The following is a 15,020-nucleotide window of genomic DNA, read 5'->3' on the forward strand; positions in this document are numbered from 1 at the left end:
GATCATTTTAGTTGTCCTCCTCTGGACCCCTTTCAGCTGGTCAATATCTCTCTTGAACTGTGGTGCCCACAATTGTTAAGGATATACATAACTTGTTAAGAATGTACAAAAAATGTAATAAAATGTCTGCCTTTCTGAATTTATTTGCTTTTTGGGCAGAAGCCCTCCAGCATTGAACAGTAGAGATGTGCAAGATTTTAAAGTCCTGCTTTGCAAATGAAACTATACATATGTAAGATTATTTCTATATATAGAGATTATTCAAAGCTGGACTGATCAGAATACAGGTCAATTGATAAACGAACGGCAGGGCTAGAATCATAGAGTGGGAAGGACCAGAAGGGCCTTCTTGTTCAGACCCCTGCATGACAAATGGTTACTTGAGAAATGGCCCTGTAGTAGAGAGACCTTTATCATTTTGTGTTGTGCGTTTCTTAAAACTGTATCTGTTTGTTGCATTGCAAAGCTGGATTTGATGTATAGGAAAATAATTGCTCATACCTTTCTTTCTTAGTGACATTTTAAGCATTTTTAAGCCAGTGTCCATTGTTATTGTCATTTCAGGTTTTGAACAAAACAATATAACTAAGGGAAGAGCAGGTCTAGCATTCTCAGAGAGCTTTGAGAGGAAAAGGATTCCCAGAGCAGCTACATCGCGCACAGAAAGAATATGGCCAGGGGGCGTCATCCCATATGTCATAGGAGGAAATTTCACAGGTAAGAGAGAACATGGGAGTCATGAAGGAACTGGTCCTTCAAATTAGTAGAAAAATTATAATGAATCAGATTTGAAAGTCTTGTTTTCTTTTCTCATTCTCAAATACCTGCTATGCTTAAAATTTAAGATATTTGCATATCCTGGTTGTTAGGAATTGTGGGAGTTGAAGTCCAAAACACTTGGAGGGCTGAAGTTCACCCATGCCTGGTGTGTATGATCATACATATCTCACCCAAATATTGTGTTATATATTCCTCTTACATCATTTCTATGTATATACATGAGCTGGGAATTAATACGTTTTGAAAATGTAGTCTTGGTTTGCAAAATTTATATTGTCTACAAGAGGTTTTTAATTGTTAATTTTTTCTGCAGTATTGGATTGTGTGAAATGTTCCTCATTACTTGAGCTACAAAGTAATTGAGTTAATTTTAATATAATTGGTTTAAAATACATTTAAAATTGGTTTATTTCATTGCAAACATTGATTTCAGGTAGCCAGCGAGCAATGTTCAAGCAAGCAATGCGGCACTGGGAAAAATATACCTGTGTTACATTCATTGAGCGAAGTGATGAGGAAAGTTACATTGTGTTTACATACCGGCCTTGTGGGTAAGTTTGTATAGATGTTACTGCTCATAAGTAATTGAAAAAGTTGCTTTAAAGATCTGGAGCATGATAGTAGTTGAAGTTGAAGTTAATTCAATGTTATGTAAAATAGTTTTGGAATACATAAACTTAATGTATTTATGGTCATCTACTCCAAGACCTGCTGTAAGTAAGCATATAGATCTACCAACATAATGTAGATCACAGTGTGCCACTATCAATTAGGAAGATACTTAAGGAGCAAGTAACTACCAGTGACTCCAAGAAATGAAATTTCAAGGAAAATCTAACCCCCCCCCCCCAAAAGTGTGTGCATGCATGTTATATGCATTTTCTTAACACTCTTTATAATGGTTTGTTCGTGTACTTCATAGTTTCTTCCTTCCATGTACCTGCATGACCCCTCAGATCCTCTGGGGGGGGGCTCCTCTTGTTTCCCCCTCCGTCGCAAGCATGACTTGTAGGGGCGAGGGAGAGGTGCTTCTCTGTGGTGGCCCCTCGGCTTTGGAATCAGCTGCCGGAGAGATTATGCAAGCACCCACCCTGGCAGCCTTCAGGATGAGGCTAAAAACTTGGCTGTTTTGGTGCGCCTTTGAGGAATGAATATAATACCCATACCATGATCAGCTCAGCACATTATGCCTGTTGATGCACTTTATCCCATCCTTTAGTGATATTCGCCTCATTGTTTGTCCTCATCTGAAATCTCCCACCAGTCACACTATCGTATTCATCCATCTCACCCAGGATTTTTATACTTTACATTTTAGTCTACCCTCTGTAACTTGGCCCAGCCTGCTGTGTTCATTTTTATTTTCTTATTTCATTTTTTGTATTGATTTTGTATTGTTTTGTTTATATTTCATTTGATGTTATTAATTGCTGTATGTATTTTATTTTGATTTGTTGTAATTCTTTGGGCTTGGCCTCATATTAGCTGCTCCGTCCCCATTGGAGAGATTGTGGTGGGATATAAATAAAGGTTTATTATTATTATTATTATTATTATTATTATTGAGTAATGGTTTTGATAAACCATTGGCTATGCATAATTGGCCTCATAATTACCAGGAGTTGAATCCAGGCTCCTGGGAGAACCCAATATAGGGGTTCTCTTTCAGTCCTTTCACAAGTGAATGATAATTCTAGTGCAATAGAAACTGTAACTATGGGAAGGATTTCAACAATGGTTTTAGCCCTCCATAATTATAACTGAGTGTATTAATCTTTGATATCAAAGCTGGTATATTTCATGGACAATCCGGACATGTTTTCTGTATGAAGAGTAACAAAGTTAATCTGGTGTCTTCATCACAAAGGCCAGATTCCCACTTTGTCACCAAGCAGAGGGGGAATGGGGTGAATCTGTCACCTCGTGCATGACTCCCTTGCAGCGATGCTTTCCCCATCACATGTGGGAAGCGTCACCCTCCCTGCGAGGACCCATGCTGTCTCTATTGAAGCCAGAACAACATGGATCGGCTCCTGTGTTGGGAGAGAAGAGTCCAAGGACACTTCCACCTTGGTTTGGGGATGGGGCCTTTGCCAGAAGTCGCACAACATGGTGTGATGGCCAGTGTGGGGCTCCGTCCCTTAGGAAGTTAAAATTGCCCCATCAAATGAGGCCCTTGAACTCCAAAATATAGATCAATAGTAAAAACAATTTGTGCACATTTTTATGTTGTTTACATGGATATATTTAAAAAGAACTTTTGGTGCCATTTTGACTGAAAAGCAGTCTGCAAATTGTCATCAGTGTAATTACTAAATATGTAATTTCATCAAATGACTTTCTATTGTGATTTTTCATTCTTTATTCTCGGGCTATAAGGTGTTTTGGTAGGAAATGCTTCTAAATGTTAGGTTTCTATTGCTTTATAAAATGCTTTAGGATGAAATATTATACTTATTATATGTATTACCTGAAAATAACTGCTATTGAATTTAGTGAACTTACTTTGATGTAGACATGCATTGGGTAACGTAGGTCAATGATAATATCTTTTACTGTTCAACTGCCTAAACAGCAGACAGAAGCACTTGACCTGATTTTGATTCCAAACTCTTTTAATCTTCTTAAAGCCCATATTCATGGCTTAACTCCCAGAAATATGAAGACATATTATTATTACCCAAACATTGTGTTTAAAGACATGACCACATTGCCTCATTTTCTTTTAGGGTGTCAGTTATCATGCTCCACTTGCCATTATTGATAGCTAGAAAGATTAAATGGAATTAGAGATTCATAAATAGTTCGTGCCTTTAACTGCTGTCTGATGCAATAAAGATTAAGGGGATCGTGATCTGGAAAGTCAGATATTGGCACAGTTTAGAAAGAAAAGCTAGAATTCATATTGTAGAGAGATTACTGGGCTTTGGTCCAAGTCCACCTAGCTATGTGTTTGCAAAGGTGATATAGATAAGTACATTATTTTGGGTTGTCACTATTTGTTTTTCTTTGCATCTCTTACCCTTTGACCCAGTGCCACTGTCCTCATTGTTCTAGTCCACTTAATTGGATGAATTAGTTATATACTTGGCAGGCCATTTAATGTAGGCAATTCCAATGACCCTGTTGTAACCTATACTACAGCCAGTATTTTAAGATTCAGTTAGTATTAATTGCTGTTTGCTTTTAACATCCATTTAATTGTTAATTGTGTGTATCCCTTACAATTTAACAAATACGCATATCATTAAAATTATCACGATCAGATTATTTTCTTTTGCAGAATCTCAAGTCTGTACATTAATGCAACTTCCAGGTGTATTTTTGCATATTGGAGGGGATAGTCTTTATTTTTGGGGCTGCTGCAAGATGCTATTGTATCTTCCTACATTTTTTAACCTGGGGACCAGGACCCATGGGAAGTCGTGAGGGGGTTTCAGAGGGGTCACCAAAGAAACACATACAGGCATATTGATTATTCATGCCAGGTTTGGTCCAGATCCATCATTGTTTGAGTCCACAGTGCTCTCTGGATATAAGTGAGCTACAACTCCAAAACTCAAGGTCAGTGCCCACCAAACTCATCCAGTATTTTCTGTTGGTCATGGGAGTTCTGTGTGCCAAGTTTGGTTCCATTCCATCATTGGTGGAGTTCAGAATGCTCTTTGATTGTAGGTTAACTATAAATTCCAGCAACTACAACTTCCAAATGACAAAATTAATTCCCCCAATCCCACCAGTATTCAGATTTGGATGTATCGGGTATTTGTGCCAGATTTGGTTTAGTGAATGAAAATACATCCTGCATATCAGATATGTACATTATAATTTGTAACAGTAGTAAAATGACAGTTATGAAGTAGGAAGGAAAATAATTTTATGGTTGGGGGCCACCACAACATGAGGAAATGTATTAAGGGGTCACAGCATTAGGAAAGTTGAGAACCACTGGCCTAGGCAAAACAGGAAAAGGTGAAGCTGGTCTAATTCATTTACCTGCAGATCTGGCTCTCTTTCCTCTTCCTTGCCATGAAAGTCTATTTCACCCAGACAAAGGAAGGGAAATGCTGTGAAAGGAACAGAAATATGTAACACAAGGGAAGGGAAAAAGGAGCCAGATTCATTGCGTAAGTAATGTTGTACATCCACACGGAGATGGCTCCTCCTCTTTCTGTTTGCCCTGGTATCTTCCCGTGTTCCCCAGTACCTCCTTCCTTTGCTTGGGTGAAATAGACGCTTCATGTAGAAACTAAGAAGCACAGGAGACAATATTGAGCCCTGTGGAACCCCATGAAATTATTCAGCCAAGATAGTTTGGGACTATTATAGAGCAAAGCCTCCAAGGCCTATATCACCGAGAAACCCCTGAAAGATATCATGCTGGATTTCACTAAAATATTCAGGAGGACCAAGAGGAACATACTCCCGCTGTCTACTACCCTTGCACTAGGTTGACTAAGACAGTTTCTGCCCATAAAAAGGCTTCAACCTAGATTGGAATGGATCCAGGTAATACTTTTCTAGTGAAATCATTAGGTTAGTTATTGTTTATCGTTCTTATCACATGCTTTAATGCAGCCAGCCCCGTTCTTCTGGCATTTGCGGAATTCCGGGAAATGTAGTTTGGGAAGGTGAGGACCTCCCTAGGTGAGTATTCAAAAGGACCCGCCCCAAACCACATTTCACAGGATTCTGCAGGCACCAGAAGAACGGGTGTTAATGCCCCAGTGTGATAATGTGGTAAGACTTGTCTGAAGTTTTTTTTAAAAGTTGGTTTTGTGTAAACCCTTTTGCACCATGAAAGCAAATTCAAGGTTGTTGGTGGTAATATTTTGACTATGGTGTGCATTTTCAGCATTATTATTTTCTCAAAAAGCTTTTTGTAAATCGTGAGCTGTGGAGCCACTGGGGCTTACATAGGTATTCATTGGTGATCTACAGAGAACAGCAAGACACATACAGGGGAACAGGTGGAGATACCGGAACTGAACAGATGGGAAGAAGAGATTATATGTTGTGCAGACTTAGAATGATTAACTTTGGTTTTTCCAGAAAATAATTTTCCTGAGATATGGTACTAATCATTAAAATGTTTTGCTTCACATTGCTTTGAGTACATAGATTTCTTTTTCCTCCAGTTGACCTCTAAAAAGCAATAGACTGCTGAAATAGGTCAGAAGCTGCTCATAAGTTTAACAAGATTTTAATCTGATATTTAACATAGCGTGAGACCTGTCATATAGATGATTCTGTTTCAGTGGTCCGTTTGGTGCAATTAATATTATTTTGCACAGTTGGCTTTTATAGGATATGTTTTATGAAGTCCTTTGGGTATTCTCCAGTAAAATATTCAATTTTTACACCAAGGAAGTATAAATACATACAATATTTACTGATAAATTTAAAACTGTAATTATATAAGATCCATTTGCATCAGAAGCACTCTGAATATGTGGAGCTTCTTTGCAAAAGATACCCAATCCCTCTGAACAAATTTTACAGGAATAAAAAACCTTGCTGAGGCTATGCATTATTTTGCTATAAAATGCAATTTTTCAAGCCCTGTACCAAGTGATTTGATACCTTTTGATAGTGTGTAAAACTGGTTATGGGTAGAAAATTTGAAAGGAGATATCCTTGAAGACATATGATGATAGGACTCAAGGTAAAGGTTTTCCCGACATTGTCTAGTTGTGTCCGACTCTGGGGGGTGGTGCTCAACTCCATTTCTAAGCCAAAGAGATGGTGTTGTCCGTAGACACCTTCAAGGCTATGTGGCTAGCATGACTGCATGGAGTGCTGTTACCTTCCTGCAGAAGCGGTACCTATTGATCTACTCACATTTGCATGTTTTGAACTGCTAGGTTGGTAGAAGCTGGGGCTAACATTGGGAGCTCACCCCGCTCCCTGGATTCGAACCACCAACCTTTTGGTCAGCAAGTTCAGCAGCTCAGTGGTTTAATGCACTGCGTCCCCAGGGGGCGCTATATTATATAGCACTCAATATTACAATAATTTACTCCAGATCCCAGTTGTGTATATGATGCTAATTTGGAGAGCATTTTAAAGAGTCTCCGTCAGATCCCTCACCAATGGCTAGGGTTTCTTTTAGCCCATCACCTACCAATTCACAAATATGCTGACTTCACATCTATTTTATATTGAGTTTAAAGTAGGTTAAGAGAAAACATCTATGAACAATTTCTGTTGTGTGCTAATACAATATAATGGACTCAGACCATTCAAAATATTCCATGGTGTTTCTGCTTAGAAAGCCTAAAATATCTTGAATTCCAAATTCCTAAATAATCAACATGCAGAGAGTCAGAATAAATTGATAATGAAATAGCGTGGGTGTAGCGAGTATGGTGACTCATGCTGTTGTACCACCTTTTCCAAAAGTACTCTCCTTCCCTACTGCTGTAGGTTACAGGATGATGCTATTTAGGCACTGACCTTGTCAAGGGCCGTGTCATTCTCCTGTGTACTTTATATCAAAATAAACATATCCATCCCTAGCTCTAAGAATAAAATGTACTCAAGTATTTGTGATTGCAATCTGTCTTCAAAAACTTTAGATTTTGATGTTTTGTCAGATTACAGAATACTAAAGATTTTGAGAATATTAAAATACAAATCCCAGGGTTTTTTTGGATACAGAATTATTTTCACTAATAATTTAAGTTATATTCTTGTCCTAAATTACAGGTGCTGCTCTTACGTAGGTCGAAGGGGCAATGGTCCTCAGGCAATCTCTATTGGGAAGAACTGTGATAAATTTGGGATTGTTGTCCATGAGCTGGGACATGTCATAGGTTTTTGGCACGAACACACAAGACCAGATCGAGATGATCATGTAACTATCATCAGAGAAAACATCCAGCCAGGTGAGACCACGTTAGTGTGCTTTCTTATACCCTAAAACATTTATTGATTGTTTTCTGTTTGTGGTGCCTTTCATGCTTAAACATCAATTTTGATGGAATCTTCTTGAACCATGAAATTTAGCATCACAGTATTTACAGTGTATAGGAAGCGTTTGGAACATGCATCCTGTTTTGATGTTTCATTCCATCCCTTTTCCTTGAAGCTGCCATTGTAAGTAGTTCACCCCCAAATTGAAAAATAGATGCATTGAAGGGATTATTTTCCCTAGTGACCTTCAGAAAGAAAGTGAAAATGTGGCTTTGGGATCGAGCTTTTGGAGAATAATTGTAGTGCAATAGATGGATATGGACTATACGCAATGACTACTGGAATGGCTCTGGATTACAATTGTGGATGGTGTGGTTTTAATAGTAAATGTAATGTTTTAAAATGTTTTAATGTGTATTGATTTTAATGTTAATGTTTTTTTTAATTGTATGTTATTTATTTATTTTTGTACTATATTTCTACCCCGCTCCTCTCACCCAGATGGAATTCAGAGCAGCTTACAGTTTGACCACTTCAGTGCCACATTGCAAATACACAGTGTATAAATACTATACAATACAAATCAAAGCACATTTCACATAAAATACAAGATTTATATATGTTGTTTTAGAGTACCTAGAATATCCTTCAGGGTTATTTTATGGTAAATAAATAAATATTGAATATATTATGCAAGCTTTTCAAGATTCACTGGCTTCTTTATCAGGCAAAGATGTTAAGAATCATACCAGAGAAAAATAGTTTTAGAGTCACAGGTCTACATGCTGCCTGAGATGTTGTGAGTTAAGATGGTACTGAAGGATTTCAATGTAGGCAGAAGCCTCTCCCCTTACTAGGCATTTGAGAACTAGGGACAAAGAGAAAAAAATAGATGGATAATAAAATTTCAACTCATTAGCAAGAGGAAAGTAACTTCTCTTGAGATTCAGATGTCCCAGTTTCGGTTTCTTTTTTGAAAACACTTTATAGATGTGGAGGCACAGTATAGAAAATGGGTTTTTGTATAGAGAAACACATATAATCAAAATTGTGTCCACACATGGTTATTTCAAGCTCAGGTAGAAATTATAGAGCTCTTTGGCAACATATATAGAATAGAAACATATTTATGTTTCCAAAGTGGTAGAACAGAAAACAAAACATTAATGAGCTAGAGTTGGTGAACATATAAAATTGTACATTATCAGACTGGTGGACTGCATATAGCTCTTTATTTGTGGTAGTATATCGCATAATAAGAAGGTATTCATAGGATTGTTAGCACAGTAAATCAGTTCAAAAAGAAAGGCTGCATGTCTAAAAATACTTTACACAAGAATGTTGAATTTCTCCAATTGCATAAGAACTGGCAGATGTGATTTTGCTGATGTATTAATGATGCCTGGGAATTTGATATAGGCATAAAAACCTAAACCTAATTGCTCATTCAAACTAGAATAGACTCCTTTAATCAGTTGAATTTATTTGTGTTCCAAACATTTGCACATTTTGGCCATAGATTGATCAGATCTGTCATCTAGAATTCACATCTAGTTGTGACATCTGAATTTATTGGCTCAGTGTATTGTCGAAGGCTTTCATGGCCAGAATCACTGAGTTGTTATAGGTTTTTTTGGGCTGCATGGCCATGTTTATTGGCTCAGTTTTGGACCTGGGGTGAGTTACAGTAAACCTGCTCTTCCTATAGGCCTTCAAGGATTTTGGCCTTTGGGCTGTTTTTCAGACGATATATTATTTTCCCCAATGTTGAGGGTGAAGGTGCTTTATGGGGGTGGATTAGAAGTGATTTGGAGGTTGCTAAAAGGTGTTTGGGATCACATGTAGATTGGGATCACATCAGTTGCAACTTCTCCACCCCAGCTATATACAAATAGAGGGGCTGGCACTTTCATTATCTTGTATTGTTGTTATTTCCCCATTTACTAGGAATGTCTTACATATAGTCTTCCTTGTGTATTACAGGTCAGGAATACAATTTTTTGAAGATGGAACCCGGGGAAGTGAATTCTCTGGGAGAATCATATGATTTCGATAGTATTATGCACTATGCCAGGAACACCTTCTCAAGGTTGGAGTCTCAGGTTATACCTTTTGACTTTTAATTCTATTCTTTAATGTTAATATTCTATAGCAGTAGTTGTGATAAAGGCAACTGTAAGAATATCTCCATACCAATAAAGCTCCTCAGTGATGAGCGAATGTCCTTGGATTGCCTCTAAAAATCTCCCCATGAAAAACAAACAGTTTTCTTCTTGATGATCGATTTGATAAACATGACAATTGGTAGTTTGTTCTCCTTTTTTCTAGGAAACTATTCCATAGGACTTATAATTTCCCTTCTCATGGAGGTGATTTAGTAACTTTCTGTGCCAGTTCCTATGGCTGCTGCCTTCAAATTGAGTTCTGATGCTAACACCTGAAACTTTCCTGCACAGAAATAAAGTGTTACGACATAACAAGCAGTGTATGGAATGTCCCCAGCTATGCTTTTATTAGAAATTCTGTTACTCATCAAGATGAAATATCTTCTCAAGTGTAAACGATAGGCTTCAGATCAGTTTTCAATTACAGTGATGGAAACAAAGCCTTCAGAAAGAACTCATTGTGTTAAATAACAAAAGGAAATGATATGACCTTATGGTTATATGCAGATCTTTTGTATATGATCCGTTTTCATTTTGAATATTTCTTTTCAAGTTGAGACAAGCGTCTCTTTTTTCTGTCTCTCTTAGAGGTTCTCTTACATTTTGATTTGAGAATGTGTAAGCCATTATTAATATTACAATAGCCAGCTAAGCACAGTTTAAAATGTTGACTCTCTTTGTTGACCATGATTATAAAAAGCAATAATTTCCTGCTATGTCCATGCTCAGAGGGCTCTTCCAAACAGGGCCCATATACCAGGCCCTGTCGGATTTTACCTAGGGCATTCAAGCTGTGCCTCAGATAAAAGAGGAATTTGTGACAAAACAGGAAAACCCTGCTTTGTTGCAAATTATTTAGATACCCTATTAGACCTGGGCCTTCCTGAAAGGCTCAGTTCTAATGGGGTATGGGCCCTGGGGGTACAGACTCTTGGGACTACTTCTGCAGTCCCAGGAGTCTGTCCCCACAGCTCAATTCACCACCTCCGCAAATCCCCCCCAAAAGCCCTGAAAACAACAAAAAACTTACTGGGATGCTGGGATGCATCTTTGCAGTCCTCCTGGAATGTACGAATGACGTGCCAGAAGGCGGGGGGGGGGGAGTCACAAATAACTCCTGCTGACCCTGCCTCCTCGTGCGTTATTGGTATGTTTCAGGAGGCCTGCAGAGAGGCATCAAGGCAGGCCGGTAAGTTTTCTGTTGTTTTTAGTGCTTTTGGGGGAGGCATGGTTTCATGTGTCCCCATGCCCCCCCCCCCCGGAAGTTACCAGGAGGGTATGCGGACGCCCATGCCCCCCCCCCCCCCCCGGGTGTAGGGACTGAAACCCACTTCGGACCTTGTTTCTTTAACCCACTCTGAAGCGGATTTAACTGTAGTCTGGAGGTGCTCTAAGTTTCCTTGTACTAACAAGTCAGTGTCTAGGATAAGTGGATTAATCACTGCTGTGAAACTTATCTGATTAAAACACTGTCAGTAAAAAGAAACCACTCTCACAAATCAATTTTATTTTGGAAATTTTGGAACTAGACTTCTTCAACAATAGTATTATTTGGAGCCATATTTTAATGGACTAATTGGAGATATGAGAGCTGTTTGACCTTTCCTCCCACTATTCAATTAAAATAAGTTAAAATATTTTCTAAGCCAGAATATCTATGGAATTGTTGGCAATCTGGTGAAAAATAGAGACTTGAATAGAACAGTTGCTCCAAGTATAATTGCGTGGTTGTCAACAATTTGTTGTTGTTGTGTGCCTACAAGTGATTTCTGATTCATGGCAACCCTTAGGCAAGCCTGTCATTGGATTTTATTGCCAAAATTTGTTCAGAGGGTGTTTCCATTGCCTTCTTCTAAGGCTGGGAGTCACATAAAATCACTTAGTGGATTTCTGTGGCCAAGTAGGGAAGAGGTTTCTAGAGTCATAATCCAATATTCAAGCTACTACACCATACTGGCACCCCGTCAATAATAAATCTGACTGATTAAACAGGTTCATTAGTTAATATTGTGGTTTAAATATTGAATTTCCTGTTATGCTGTCTGCACTTTGTTTTAGATTTTAATTTCACGAAGTAGATTATGAAATACACAAGTAAAGATGTTTGTCTTCAAGGTTGTTTTGATATGAAAATTGATTGTGATTTCTTGGCTTCTTAATTTGTTTAGGGGAATGTTTTTGGATACAATACTTCCTTCCCGGGATGACAATGGGATCCGCCCAGCCATTGGTCAGCGCACACGATTAAGTAAAGGAGATATTGCACAAGCAAGAAAGCTTTACAGATGTACAGGTATTACACCATAAATATACACACCCCAAACAAGCTTTGCTACAAGGTTCATACATACTTACATTGTATACATGTTGATTTATATCTCTTTCCATTCTGATAAGTGCCATACAACTGAAAAGTGAGATTCAAAGTAATTTTAAAAGAGAAATGTTATGATGTGCTCAACATAACCTAAGCCTTGCCAAGGTCCTGCCATAATGACAGAAATAGAGACATTTCCTAACCCTACCCCCCTTTGAAATTCTTCTGTAGAAACACTATTCCCTTCCCAATAGCTAAACAATTCTAAAACTGATTTACATCTTTGTCTGTGTTCGGGGTTGGGAAGGCTTTGGATATTGCTATGGGTTCAACAGGCGTGTGCAAAGTGTAGCCAGATCTTTATTTAGATAGATTATGGCTTTGTTACCTTAGCATTGGCATCCAGTTGCCCTATAAAACCATGGGTATATTGGTTTTGGGTATATTGAAAAGAGTGTACGAGTTGTGTGCAGTAAGGTTTCATCAAGACCTCTCATATAGAAAATCTTGAACTTCAGCCCTTATGCTTGGAGTTTTGCATCTTGAACTTGTTCCCTTCTTTTGCACACCAGCTGCTTCCTGGGTTCATGAAACCTTATTAGCATTTTACCTTACCCTGCTTTCCTAAGAAGTGGTAACCATTTACCCTTGTACACTTCTAATCTCCTTTTCCTGTCTTATAGCCCATGTCTGTATAATACAAAATACCTCCATAATGTTACTAATAATTATCAGACTTACTACCTCTTGTCTATTTAACAGGCACCAGTTAGGAAAGAAGCAGGGACACCCTCCTGCCCCGCACTTTAATTTTTGTTGTCATACGCATACTGTATGTGTGTGTGTGTGTGTGTGTGTGTGTGTGTGTATTTGGTTGACTCATTTACCTTTGCATCATGCAGAAAGAGCTTGCATGTACCCAAGCTGTATGAGAAATATAATGACTCTTGCGCTTTTTGGAGATCTATACATATTAGTAAATGTAGAAATGACTTTTAGGGGCAATACGTTGTTTTAATAGCATGAGAAGTGCTGAAATTAGTTCCTGGGACTTGAGAATAAGTCGCAATAAGTTTCCACAATATTTTTATTCACATTTTTGCTAAACAATGGAGCCCAGTATTAGCAGGCTGTAACACATAAGGTTTGTTAACAGTCAGCCATTCCATAAAGCTACTCACAAATAATGTGTGCATTGTAATTGCCAGTAACATAGTTATGAACAGAAATCCTTTGAATTCCCTCATGTTGAAAATTTAGCTAATTATATTAGGAACCACAGAACCATTGCTGTCACTATGCTTTCCAACTAGGACTGCACATATATTGCACCTCCCATAATGCCTTAGAATTGAGCCATGGCAATAATAATAATAATAATCATAATCATAATCATCATCATCATCCTTTGGGTTGTTGTAGGTTTTTCGGGTTGAATGGCTATGTTCTAGAAGCATTCTCTCTTGACGTTTTGCCTACATCTGTGGCAATCATCCTCAGAGGTTGTGAGGTTTGTTGGAAACTAGGAAAATTGGGTTTATATATCTGTAGTGTATATCTGTATATTTTAGATGTGGCTTGTGGAATGTAACAAGCCACACCTAAAAACTGTCAGGCCACCAAATGCTAATCAAGGTGGCCAATTGAAACATTCACACCTAGCTCCAACAGACAAGAGTTCTTTCTCCAACCCTGGACCTTCCACAGATATATAAATCCAGTTTCCCTAGTTTGCAACAAACCTCACAACCTCTGAGGATGCCTGCCACAGATGCAGGAGAAACATCAGGAGATAATGTTTCTAGAACATGACCATACAGCCCGAAAAACCTACAACAACCCAGTGATTCCAGCCATGAAAGCCTTCGACAATTCATAATAATCCTTTATTTATATCCCATCCTATATCCCTGTAGGAACTTGGGGACAACAAATCAGCAAACGTTCAATGCCGTGAAGTGCTGGACGAAGAACAAAATAACCAAAACCACTCAAGTCCCACAAAATAAATTAAAGTAGTTCCAAATTGCATTCTATAGTGTAAAGGAGCTCTTCATAGTATTTACTCAATTTCCTTTGGTCCCTACTGCCTGCAAATGATGAGTTTTCATAGTGTTGCTAGTTATCATTTTATGGTTTTATTTGCTTCTTTTTATGTTTGATATTTGCAGCAGTATGCTCATTTCCAAACATGTCTTTTATCCATTAACACACATTCAATTCTATAGCAGTCAATATTAGGGAAACCTTGAACATCAGTTTCTCTCATTTAGTACAGCTACTAACAGCTAATGAGTTAAAAATAAACTGCGGATCTTTAGCAATGTTATTTACTCTGAAAATGTCTGGCACTGTATTTAATATACAACTCAAATTTGATGAGCTGCCATCTGATAGATGTTTGATGAAAGAGAGAAGAAAAAGGAACATTCTTAGACTAACCTAGTACATGTTTCCCTGTAGATATAGAGTAATGTAATTTTGATTTTAAAAATAATTTTATATTATAACAAAAATATTTTCTTGCTTTAAAAAAGTTATCTCAAAACAATTTTAATATTACTTACTTATTTAGGCAATCCTCCATTGTGCAAGTATGATGGCCTTCCAAGTATAGTGTCTGTGCTGTGGGTCCGTAGGTGACTGTGGACCCTGATTCTTGATCTGCATGTTCTTGCACAGTGAGGGCATCGGTTTTCAGGTGGAAGGTGATCCTGTTCAGAGTTGGCTTGATGCATCTTCCTCTTGGCACGTTTCTCCCTTTTGGCCTCTATTTGTGTCTCTTCGAATTCCACAGCACTGCTGGTCACAGCTGACCTCCAGTTAGAGTGCTCAAGGACCAG

The 15,020-nt window shown here is 38.1% G+C and overlaps 1 protein-coding gene across 3 annotated transcripts in view; it reads left to right on the forward strand.

The window, feature by feature from the left end:
- TLL1 (tolloid like 1) overlaps window positions 1-15,020 on the forward strand; it is a 143,075-nt gene that overhangs the window by 90,652 nt on the left and 37,403 nt on the right. For all 3 annotated transcript variants that reach the window (XR_009631630.2, XM_067468712.1, XM_060778743.2), the window contains exons 5-9: window positions 565-717; window positions 1,214-1,331; window positions 7,489-7,667; window positions 9,679-9,784; window positions 12,029-12,153. Coding sequence is in view for 2 of the 3 variants with exons in the window: in XM_067468712.1 (XP_067324813.1) it covers window positions 565-717; window positions 1,214-1,331; window positions 7,489-7,667; window positions 9,679-9,784; window positions 12,029-12,153 (681 nt within the window). In the remaining variant the exon portion in view is untranslated. The remainder of the gene's footprint in view (window positions 1-564; window positions 718-1,213; window positions 1,332-7,488; window positions 7,668-9,678; window positions 9,785-12,028; window positions 12,154-15,020) is intronic.

Source organism: Anolis sagrei, chromosome 5 (genome assembly GCF_037176765.1).
Source record: "Anolis sagrei isolate rAnoSag1 chromosome 5, rAnoSag1.mat, whole genome shotgun sequence".
NCBI classification, from domain to species: domain Eukaryota; kingdom Metazoa; phylum Chordata; class Lepidosauria; order Squamata; family Dactyloidae; genus Anolis; species Anolis sagrei.